Here is an 11,409-nt window from a genome sequence, read left to right as displayed (position 1 = left end):
AGAAAGGACGTGCCTCCTGCAGGGCTAAGCCACCCAGGCAGCCTGCACCAGCTAGCTGGAGTGTGAGGGCCCTTGCCCAGCTGCCCCCTGGTAGCATCTGGTCACAAGGAAGAGGTGGGAAAAGGAAAGGTGAAGTGTCTGGCACAGCCTCCTTGCGGGCAGAGCAGGGAGGGGCGGCCCACCCCAGGACTGGCCTTAGCATCATTTACCATCCCTGGCAGCAGGGCCCGCAGCCCCTTGGCACGACGGGCTGCACAGAGGTGGTCTCAGCCGCAAGAAGGCGCTGGCTGGGGGTGCCACACGCAGCCCTGGGCCCCTGCACTGCTTAGTGCTGTGCCCAGGGCCGACCAGCCTCACAGCCCGGCACCCCCGAGCCCTGCTTGGCTGGGGGCAGGCAGCCCAGGCCCCCTCCTGGGGAGGGCACTCCACGCCGCATCGAACCATCCTCCCCTCCGCACGGAGCCTGCGGGTTGCTCCGGAGCAGGCCGTAGTTTTTGTAGAGGCTGAACGCGACAGGGATATCAACATTAAAAGTGATTTCTCCCTGAGAGATGCCCTGTCTGTATCAATGGGAGTAGGGCAAATGTTCTCACCTCTCCCACGCTGCAAAGCTGCCCTCAGAGCCATGGCTGGAGTAACACTGTTGCTGAAAGGAGGAGGTAGAGGACCAGGTGCTTGCCAGTTTCTCCCTGTGAACCTGGGCTCTCTGTTGGGTGCCAGGAAAGCACCGAGCAGTGCCAAGTTACACCGCAGCAGTACACACAAGGACGGGAAGGACAGGAGCTAATAGCGTGCCATTGCACACACAACGGTGGGATACACACACTGGAGTACAGCCCGACAGATACTGACAGAAATCTCACCGTCCACCAACCCTGATAAAACTGGAGCTGGAGTAGCTGCATCCCTGTCTGGGCACTGTCCTTGTAGCGAAACACACAGCAATTGAAAAGAGGCCAGAGGAAAGCAAGGGCTGGAAAACAACCTATCCCAAAGGCTGAGGGAAACTGGGTCGCTTAGTCTTAACTGCTGAAGGATGTGAAGAGGAGAGAGGAAGTTCTTAAATACATAAAAAGCTGTAGCAGAGAAAAAAGGAATAATCTGTTCTCTGTTGCCATGGTGAACGGGATAATGAGCTTACACCACAGAAAGGAAGAAATTTAGGTCACTTCTTAGGAAAATACAAGGCTGGTAAGGCTAGCAAAGCTTTACCAGATCACGAGGTACACTGGTACAGAACATATGTGGGATGGGCCAGCATCCATACCTAGAGGTCTGTCAAGACAGAAGTGTAGGCAGATACCAGAAATAATGAAAGCAGAGATGGTTCCTTCAACTCCTTCTCCTGAGATCACCCCTAGCAGTCATCCTTTAACCATTACATCATCCCAGCCGTGGACGGACACCAAGAGGGAGAAAAGGTTCCCCACTTGTACAGAGGAGCCTCTGGCTCACTCTGATGTGAAACAAACACTAATCTGAAAAGGACAAACAAGACCCCATGCACTGTCTCTACAAACACAGCAAGGGAAGGAGGCACTATTTTTGCCTTTGCTGTCTAAGCTGCTGCACAAGCAAAATCCATCAGGGCAACAGTCCCTATGAGTAAGCCTAGGAAAGAGGCTGTTCCCCTTTCTTTGCCAAGATCTAGGCAGGAGGCTGCTCTGTCAAGGTGGTAATACCAGCTCACAAATAGATCTGCAAACAGTGACTGCAGAGAGCAGAAGCAGATGGTCCCAGCCATTTTTCAGTGCCAGAAACAGACTGTGCCTGGCAGGCACCATTGAAGCCATGGGAAGTAGGTGGTGGTTCTCCAGGGTCCTGCTGAGGAGGAACACAGAAGATCTGCTTTTGGACACATTAGCAGCAGGCCAGGAGATTTGGGCCAGAGATGGACAGATGGCTGGGTAACACACAATAAACACACACATACAGGAGGACACGATGGGCTGGATGGCATAGGGCAGCGGGACAGAGAAAGGAATGCCAGACAGACACGGGAGGAACTGGTCATCTTCCTTTAGATAAGCTCTCCCAATAGGACTGTGCCCAATTAGCAGCAATAGTGATAACCACACCGTGAGGGAGAAAGGGAAAGCCTTGAAACAAACTGAGTGAGACCTCGTGGACCAACCAGGACGCTGCAGCTTTAACCTCAGCCTGTGAAGAGGTTAGGGCAGCCTGAAGGCACGACACCACGCAAGGCAGGGGTAGTGTTCAGAGATGGAGATTTAATTTTCTGTCAGCAACACAAAGAAGCACTTACCACCATTACGTATGTTTGCTCGCATAAGGCTCAAAACTTGGGGTGGGGGATGTGGAGGGGGTAGAGAAAGCCAGCAAGAGCTTTGCCCCTCCCCAAAATACTACCGAGTGACATTAGCCCACAAGCTGTCTGAGATTCCTACTGACTGGGCTGTTGTCCCACAGCCTATTGCACTGGTACTGGACCTGGCCTACATCACACTGATCAGCTGCATGGAATTGATTTGGATGTGCTCAAGATGCAGCTCTACATGCCCAAAGAGCAGGCTGCCATCACTCAAATGAGAGCCAAGACAGCTCATGGTGCCCCTACCCTCCTGGGAACACTGGCTTACCACGTTGCAAGGGGTGCTTCACAAAGGCCAAAAGATGATTATCCCTGATTGAGCTACTGCTCCCATCTTTATTGAACCCCAAGAGGTGTGGGACAAGGCAAGCCATGAGCAGGAAAAGACACGGACTACACACTACAGCTTTGGTGACTTCATGTAAGTTTGGTTGTTCGTGTGCTTCATTGTATTTTTGTGACAGCTTCATGGATGGACTTGGCCACATAGTCCAGGTTCTTGGTAGTCAGGCCACACATGTTGATACGCCCACTAGCCATCAGGTAGATGTGTTTCTCCTTGATCATGTACTCCACCTGCTTAGCTAGGGAAACAATTGGACATCAGGTCAGAGCAGTGACCTCACAGCTCAGAAAACCCCAAAGAACCAGTCAGAGCTGCTTGAATCTTTCACAAGCAGAAAACTGCCAGCACTGGCCACTCCAGTGGGGTCCCAGAGAGACTCCTGCTTGGAATGCTTCAGCCCTAGTTCAGCCCCAGCAAAACTAACATAGAATCATAAATGTTGAAAAAGACCTTTAAGATCATACAATCCAATCACTAACCTCACAGCGCCAAGCCCGTCACTAAACTAAACCATATCCCTCAGACTCATCTATGCATCTTTTGAATATCTCTAGGGATGTCCTCACCCAATCCTCCCTCCACCAGGCCACTTGGTACTTACGATTCAAGCCTGTGAAGCTAAACATGCCAATCTGCTCTGTGATGTGGTTCCACGTGCCCGGGGTCCCCAGTGCCTCCAGGCGAGACCGCAGCTCTGACCGCATCAGCAAGACCCGATCTGCCATCGTCTTCACATTGTCCTTCCTGCAGCAGGAAGGCGGGAAGCAGAGCTTGAGGACAGGCACCTATCTGGTTTGGAGCCACCTGGCCAAGCCTGGCAGGCAGCGAGACAGCTTTCCCCCTTCCCCTCTCCCACGGGGCCTGGCAGCACGCACCACTCTGTGAAGAGCTGCGGGGAGGAAAGCGTGGTGGCCACGATGCGCGCTCCCTGCGAGGGAGGGTTGGACCAAGTGGTGCGCACAATCTTCTCCATCTGGGAAAGCACACGCTGCACGTTGTCTGCATCCTTCCCCACCACTGTCAGGTTCCCCACACGTTCATCTGCAGACAGACCCCGAGACGCGAGCTGTTGGTCTTACACGTCATGGCAAAGCAGAGGTCTCCCTGCCCCCCGCCCTGGCATGCCAGCCCCATCTGCCTGGGTACGGTGCTACTGGGCCAGCTTACTGCCAGACACTCACTGTAGAGCCCAAAGTTCTTGGAAAACGACTGTGCACAGAAGAGCTCAAAGCCCTCGGAGACAAAGTATCGCACAGCCCAGGCATCCTTGTCCAGGCTGCCAGAGGCAAAACCTTGGTACGCTGAGTCGAAGAATGGAAACAGGAACCGGCGCTGCAAGGAGGAACAGTGTTAGAGGGAAAGCCCTTCCCCACAGCCTTCATTTCACCCTCCCTGTCCCCATAGGGGGGAAAAATGATCATTGAGCTTCCAGGTCAATGCAAAGGAAATATGGTCTGGCAACACCAGACTGAGATATTTTCTTTCTACTGGAGTAAAAGAGTAAGAAAAATACAGTGGTCAATACAAGGACAAATGCAGGAGAAAAGCGAGATGCACCAGCTTATATCCTACTCTCCTGCACCTGTGAAAAGCAGGTGCCCATGAATAATCTTTCCAGTATAAGCAACCTCACTGAAGCACATGCCACAGTGTGACAGAAAAAAGTTGGAGGTATGAGCAGAACTGGGATGCTTCTATCCTCTGAGCACATCCTGTCAGCCTCTCCCTTCAGCATCTGCCCTGCAAGTGTCTTCCAGCTCCTACCATATCTCATGCTACTCCCTTGAGCTCATTTTGGATGCAAGTGCCCTGGACGGTCAAGAGCTACCTGTCCCCTCATCACTGCTTTAGCCCTAGCAGCAGCCCATACCTTCATAACTGCAGCAATCTGCTTCCACTGGTCAGGAGTAGGGTCTGTGCCCGTTGGGTTGTGTGCACAGGCATGGAGGATGAAAATGGAGAACTCCGGCGCTTTCTGAGGAGAGAGCAGATCTTGGTCACACACATGGATGAGACTGGGTACCCAGAGCAGAATGGGAGGCCCTAAGCTGCTCTGGGCAACAGTAGTCTTTTGTAGAGATCCACATCCAGGCACAGCATGTGAGAGCCCAGCCACCTACTGACCACACAGCACCAAGCTCAACCTGTGCCATGCCAGTTTAACTCACCTCCATGTCATCCAGCAGCCCCTGGAGATCCAGACCCCTCTTGGCAGCATCCCAGTAACGGTAGGTCCTAATGTCTTTAAAGCCAGCATCCACAAACACAGAGTTGTGGTTCTCTGAGGAAAGAAATCACCTTTCAGAAAAGCAGGTCTCACCTCCAGCAAGACACCACCTCCAGTCCCAGCATCTTCCCACATGTCACCAAAACATGAGATGGAGATACTTACATTCCCTCTACCCACAAAGGCAAGGACATTCTCTCACTGCCCAGGCCCCTCCCTCACCCCCGACCCGTGGGGCTCCCTGCAAGGCGGGGGCAGACTCACCCCAGGATGGAGTGGAGATGTAGACCGGGGTGGCTGTGTTGTTGTTTCCGTTGTACCAACGCCTCAGGAACTCTGCCCCGATGCGCAGGGCACCCGTCCCGCCCAAGGACTGAACACTCCCAATCTGCAACACAGACAGATGCCAGCGGGGCCCACCTAGCTCGGCCTCGCCATCCCTGCATAGAGTGCTTGCAAGAGTGAGGCAGGAGCCCAGCTGTGCTTCCTGCAGTCACCCCAGCCTGGGCACCATCCCCTTCCAGTGGTCTTCGACCTTTTTCAGCACTCATGCCCATCATGCCACCTTCTATAGCTATAAATAGACTCCAGTTGTTCCCATTACTTTTTGGCACTGAGCAGGCTCTCACTTAGGAGCTTACTTCAGGAAAGGTGGTCTATTATCTAGCTTCAGTTTCCCATGAGCCAACCATTAAAAGACAAAGGCAAATGAAATCTTAATTACAGCCCCCTCCTGGGTCTTTCCCAAATACTACAACTACTTGCACAAACAGCTGCAAGTACACAGGTTCATCAAGTAACCAGTAAAGACCATGTCAGTGAAATCCCCAAAGCCTGCCATAACGCAGCTACATTTGTGCTCTTCTGCTTGGTTTGCTGCACAGACAGGCCGGGGGTACCAGCAGCTCTCCCAGCCTCACTCCCTGTCCACCACCTACCCGGTTCTCCTTGATGGCGGGACTGTCGTCTCCCAGGGCGATCCGGGAGGCGTTGGCCCGGAACTCGGGCAGGCCCAGGATGGGCAGGTACTCGTGGTTCAGGCTGTCGTTGTTGGCGATCAGCTGCTCCACCTTCTTCACCACCGGCAGGACCCACGGCTGCCCCTCGTCCGTGCGGTAAGCTGCGAGGAGAGGGAGAGTCGTCCTTTCCACGCTGGGCCTCCCGGCCGCCGGAGGGGCCTGCGCGGGACGCCGACACCCGAGGACGTGGGACGGGCGGCGGGAGGCGGCCCCGCGACCTTGACGCCCGCCGGTGACCCGCTCCCCGCCCTCCCGGGCGCGCCCGGTGACCGTTGGGGCCGGGTCCCTCTGCCGCCGCTCCGGTAATGCCGGGCCCGCCGCGGGGCCGCCGACCGGCCTGTCCCGCCAAGAGGGGCCCCGCAGGGCCGGGGGAGGCCGCGCACTCACCGCCCACGCCCAGGTTGACCTTCCGCGCGTCCCCGTCCTCCCGGAAGTCCGCCGTGAGCTTGAAGACGGCGACAGGCGGGGCTCGGGGGACGGCGGCGAAGATGGAGGCGGCCATGGTGGCGCGGCGCGGCCCCTGCGTTGCGCTGCCCTGCGGCCCGGCCCGGCCCGGCCCGCTCCGGTACGGTACGGTACGTTGCGGGCGCGCGGCGCCTGGAGGAGACGCTCACCTTCACCGGCGGGGCGGGCCCAGCGCCCGCCGCCGCCAATCAGCGGGCCGCGGGCGGCCCCGCCCCCGCCGCCAGCCAATCGGCGACCCTTCAGCCCGTCGGGCGGAGCGCGGGCAGCCAATCTCGATCCTGAGACGTCAACGGCGCGGCGACTGCAGCCTTGCCTATAGGCGGTTGGCGGCGCCCGCGCCCCGCGCGGGGAGGGTGCAGCGGCAGAGAGCGCGGGGCTGCGGGGCTGCTACGGCGGCTGCGGGAGCACGCTCTCCTGTGGCGGGGGGAGGTTCCCCGGAGCTGCAGCGATGGGGGTGCGAGGTGGTCCCGGGGCGCCATACCCGTGGTACGGAGCGCTGCTGGGGTTGGCGTGCGCTGCTTTGTGTCGCGGGACAGTGCCCGGGGGACACGGCGGGGAGCCGGCGGTGCAGCCCGTGCAGCGCAGAGCTGCGGAGCACGACAGCCCCAGGAGAAGCCGTATACGAGGCTCGTGGCGTGCGGGAAGGTGGTGACCCGCTGTGACGGCTGCCGTGTGGTCCCAAGGCTGCGGTGACCCGCTGTGCGTGTTTCCACCCCATGGCGGATCACGGGCATCCCCATCGCATTTGCCCCGCATTTTTCAGGCGCTTCCCCGCCTCCCAACAGCCCGCAGGTCAGCCCCCCGGGGGCGCCTGCCCTTGGGACGGGTGCCGCCGTGGGGCACGGGGAGCGGCGGCTGTGCCGGGGGCTGTCGGCAGAGGGCAGAGCCGGCCCGCGCATCGCTCCGCCGCCGCCAGCGCCGCCCCGCCGCTCGCCTCGCAGCCACCGCGGGGAGCGGCGCTGGCTCCAGCACCGACGGCACAGGCGGGAGGTGGCCCGCGGCTGGCCGAGCATCCCCCGTGCGTCTCCCTCACTGGGGAGAGGGGCTCGCTGTGGCCCGGTGCGGGGCTGGCTCCGTTAGGAACCCGCCGCCTGTCCCAAGCAGCTTTTGAAATCTGTGGGAGTCGTCCGCGGTCCTGCAGCGCCTGGGAAAGGCTTCGCGGGAAACGGGAAAGACGCCGCCAACACCAGCCACGGCAGCACGACCCTCACCCTCTCCCCCCGCCCGCCCCTCGTGACATAAAACACGGGGATGTAGGACAGGAAAGGCCCTGTCCCCAAACGCTTTTGCAGACAACTCGTGTCACATACTGCCTTTGTTAACTCAGCCAAGATCCCACGGAAAACCAGTTTGGCTTCTCACCCCCCTCCCATGCCAAAGGTGGCTCCGCAGCTCGGCTGCCCGGGGGAGACCCCCGGGGAGGGGCACGGTCCTCACCTCCCCCAGCTCCGGGCAGCACCTGGAAGAACTGCCCAGTGCACTTTCTGCTTAGCATGAGAGTGAGGAAGAGGCAGAGCTGCCAGGCGGCACGGCAGCATGCCAACACTTCTGCCTTTGGAGAAAACAGCATAATGGGAAAGGCAGAGGAGCAAGACAGCAGTGCTAGACCAAAGCCTTGGCCCTGATGGGGTTTTTAGCCCAACTCAAACAAAACCTCTATCAGACCTTGAGAAAAGGTCAAGCAGAAACCCAGAAAGGGCTGCATATGTGCTCTCTGCTATAGCTGTGAGCCCGTGCAAACGCCTGACCTTGTCAGAGTGCTGTGAGGACGTTTACAAACCCTACTTTTAGCCCTAACATTAACTCCAGCCCTCACCTTAACTCTACCCTAAGCTTAACTCTAACCCTGACTGGATGAAGAGCACTTGATTTTCTTCAGGTCTGTAGATACTGTTAAATTAGTGATGCTGCAGTGGTGAGCAGGGAAACAGCTGATGAGAATAAGGGCATCAGAGGTACATGGGGACAAGCCCACCGCAGAGTGTCACGTTTTCTGCTGATGAGGAGTAAAGCATTGCACAAGTGGGATACTGCAATGGGAAAAGCCAACCAAGGCTGCTTAGAGCATCCTATTTCTGGAGCAGACAGAAGTGCTGGGGAGTCCCCAGACTGGCAGACTCTCACTGCATTTACTGGTTTCTTACCCTACCCGTCTCTGGGATATTTGAGGATGTAGCCAAACCCTTTCCCAGGGAAGGTAAAAAAGCAAAGCAAGGAAGTCACAGAAGAGCAGGGGTGCTGCCTGCCAAGCTGACTGCACCAAGCCACTGCCTGGGACCACCAGAGCAGACTGAGCAGTGCCAGTCACAGCAGAAAAATAGAATGAAGTTTCCCCCAAATCAGCACTGTCTTGCTCCTCTTCCTTGGGGGCTCCTGGGCAGCCTGATCTCTGCGCTGCCAGTCCGGTGACAGTCTGGGACACACCAGGGTCACTGACCCAGCAGGAGCTACCTGCTAGTGCGCCTGGCTGCCCCCAGCCTGGCCAGCATCCCGTGCCCTTGGCAGCACAGAGTGGGGCTCTGCTGGGAACAGATGAAGGAAGGAGACAGACAGGCATGAAGCAGCAGGCCGCCGGGCCCCTGAGCTGGGTGGCTGTGCGTTAGCAAGATCCCTCTGGCCCTGAGCTTTCATCTCCCCAGCCTACACAAAGGGTGCCACCAAAATGTATGTAAAAGCAAGAGAAATATGGGAGCCAGCCCTGAGGCAACCTTCCCTTCATCTCCTGCCTCCGACTGACAGGCAGCAATGACCTGCCACTCAGCAAGGCTCACACACCTTACCTGGAGCGAAAGAGCCCCTCAGGCGCACACTGCCATGCCGCACACAGGCATGGCCCCCCGCACTCAGCCCCTCCTGGGAGCCAGAGGCAGGGGCACCCAGTGGCCAGCCTGGCTCCTGCAGAGCTCAAGCTGCTGCAGGGATGTGGGGACTGCCAGGGACCAGGTGCTGTCAAGCCTTGTGTGGGCCTGGAAAAAGCCATTATCTGACGAGTGCAGACAAACTCTGCTCACCCCATCCCCTTCACTCCCTCTTGCAAGGTCTACCCTTGCACTCCTCCAGCCTCTGTCTCATCCCTTCCCTCACCAAAGAACCCTGCCCAGTGCTGGGGCGCCCTCTATGCCAGCATGATGGCACGGGTTTAGGCTGCCCTGTGCCGAGGCTCTGCCCACCTCGGGCTGAGGCTGCAGGCAGGGAGCAGAACTGTGGCCGTTCCCCGCGGGTGCTGTGCAGCGGCTGTTTTCCCAGCCATCCTCCCAGTACAGATGTTTTCTCAGTGCAGGATCCAGACAGAGGAGGGTAAAATGTTTTCATTCCAAGCTCCCGGGGTCAGGTCATGGTTTGTCTAAATGGCTTTTGTTGCTGTAATTATCAGATTAGCTGATCTCTGGCAGTGTGTTTAGGGGCAGCTACATTAACTGCGGATCCTGACCCCCACGCCGCCACCCTGACCAGCTGGGACAGTGGGCTTGCGATGGAGCCACAGGGATCAGGGATGCCAGGAGTGCCAAGTGAAAAGTTCAGGCTTGTTTTTGAGCTGGTACCCAGCTGGATCCTGGCCTGGGAGCTGCTGGCGTGTTTGGGGAAGACAGCAGTGAGCCTCCTTGACCTCCTCAGTGCCCATGATGCTGCTGAGCTGGGCCTGTTCTTTTCCTTCCACTCCAACCTGCATCACACTGCAGCCACAGAGCCGCATTCCAGGCACCTGCCTGCTGCTGTGGCTGATGCTCAGCATGTGGAAACAGAATAGGGGCACCTGAGGTGCCTCCCCTTGCTCCAGGCTGGTGCTTCTTGTAGGCAGCAAGCCCAGCAGGTCCCAGGTGCTATGTGACCCCACACTGTGGCTGGGATGTGGGAATGCAGGACCAGTGCCTGGCTGTAGGGTTCTGTGAGGGGTGGGCAGCCCCCAGCAGCTGGGGAGGCACGGGAATAGAAGCATGAGCTACCAGGCGAGACAGAGAGCATGACAGGGAGATGAGAGAGCAGAGCGAGGGGCAGATAAAGAGGGATCAGGAGTTTCCGGCCCCCGCCAGCCCCTCGCCGAGTCTGTCTGTCAGCACCTCTGAGCGCTGATGGCACCCAGCCCCGGTGGCAGCCGGGGCCGCAGGTCCTGCCGAGGGGCACCGTCAGGGGCTGGGAAGGGGCCTCCGCCACCGTCTTCCTGATACACTGAGGCACCGGCTGTAGCTTGGCCACCAGCCCGGCTGACACAGGCATTGCCCACGCATGACCCCACAGTGGCCCCCAAGGCTGAGCCCCTAGCCACGCTGCCCTGCAGCACCCACCTCCCACCGCCCCACTGCACACAAACGCAGGGAGTGCCAGAGATTTCATCCACCAGACCCGAAAGAAATCAGTTCCTGCTCTGCTGAGTGGCGGGTGAATTCACGGGTGCTCAGCAGCCGCTCAGGCACTGTGCTCCTGAGGACAGCCTGCCCCCTGACACATTGCGCTGCCTCCTCTCTCACCTGCTGGAGGTGAGAGCAACAGGAGTTTCCCTTGAGCAAGGCAGAAACAAAAGAAATTAAGTAATTCTAAATCAGAAAAGGCTTGATTGCTTCTCCATAACACAAATTATTTCAAACGTGGTTTCACTGCGTTTCAGTTTCTGAATGAAGACTTCTGGAGCAGAATATCTACATCTTCTCTTTCAAAGAACATTTCAACCTCTTTAAATGCTTCAGAAAATTTCAGCAGCAAATTGTTCCCTTTAAACACCGTGTTCCTAAAAGATGTTTCAGATTCAGCAAAACATAATTACAAAAAAAAAAAAAATTAAAAAATAGCAGAAGCTATATTGCTGGTATTTGTCCCAATTACCACCATGCCAGGGCTTGAGTTGTTCCAAATCCATCTTATTTGCTTTCATCTGAAACCCAGAGAGCAACCAAGAGCAGTAAGGACAAAGCCTGTGCACCCCCAAGAAGGAGCATATCCACCAACCAACCCTGTCAGACTCAAACCTCTCCTGCCCACTGCTGCTGCCTAGGCACAGCCAGATGCTCCCTATTTCTCTATTTAA

At 57.3% G+C, this 11,409-nt stretch overlaps 1 protein-coding gene across 1 annotated transcript; it reads right to left on the bottom strand.

Moving 5' to 3' along the window:
- Positions 1-2,211: 2,211 nt before the first annotated feature.
- On the bottom strand, positions 2,212-6,547 carry GOT1 (glutamic-oxaloacetic transaminase 1). The gene is made up of 9 exons (XM_062001211.1): positions 6,312-6,547; positions 5,844-6,025; positions 5,170-5,293; positions 4,847-4,959; positions 4,549-4,653; positions 3,860-4,010; positions 3,554-3,719; positions 3,280-3,422; positions 2,212-2,916 (listed from the first exon to the last, which is right to left on the bottom strand). Exons 1-9 carry the CDS (start codon positions 6,424-6,426, stop codon positions 2,777-2,779), a joined length of 1,239 nt encoding a protein of 412 aa, XP_061857195.1. The 5' UTR covers positions 6,427-6,547; the 3' UTR covers positions 2,212-2,776.
- Between the last annotated feature and the right edge of the window lie 4,862 nt (positions 6,548-11,409).

Source organism: Colius striatus, chromosome 8 (assembly GCF_028858725.1).
Source record: "Colius striatus isolate bColStr4 chromosome 8, bColStr4.1.hap1, whole genome shotgun sequence".
In the NCBI taxonomy this organism is placed as follows: domain Eukaryota; kingdom Metazoa; phylum Chordata; class Aves; order Coliiformes; family Coliidae; genus Colius; species Colius striatus.
The sequence above is the reverse complement of the archived record's forward strand: the minus strand, read 5'-3'. Positions and strand labels throughout refer to the sequence as shown.

Bases quoted from the DNA above. Each gene is read 5' to 3' on its own strand.
- GOT1 (XM_062001211.1), bottom strand. From the start codon at position 6,426: ATGGCCGCCTCCATCTTCGCCGCCGTCCCCCGAGCCCCGCCTGTCGCC. The intron at 4,960-5,169 runs GTGAGTCTGCCC...TTCTTTCCTCAG, and splicing joins CATCTCCACTCCATCCTGGG to AGAACCACAACTCTGTGTTT. The intron at 4,654-4,846 runs GTGAGTTAAACT...CTCTCTCCTCAG, and splicing joins GGCTGCTGGATGACATGGAG to AAAGCGCCGGAGTTCTCCAT.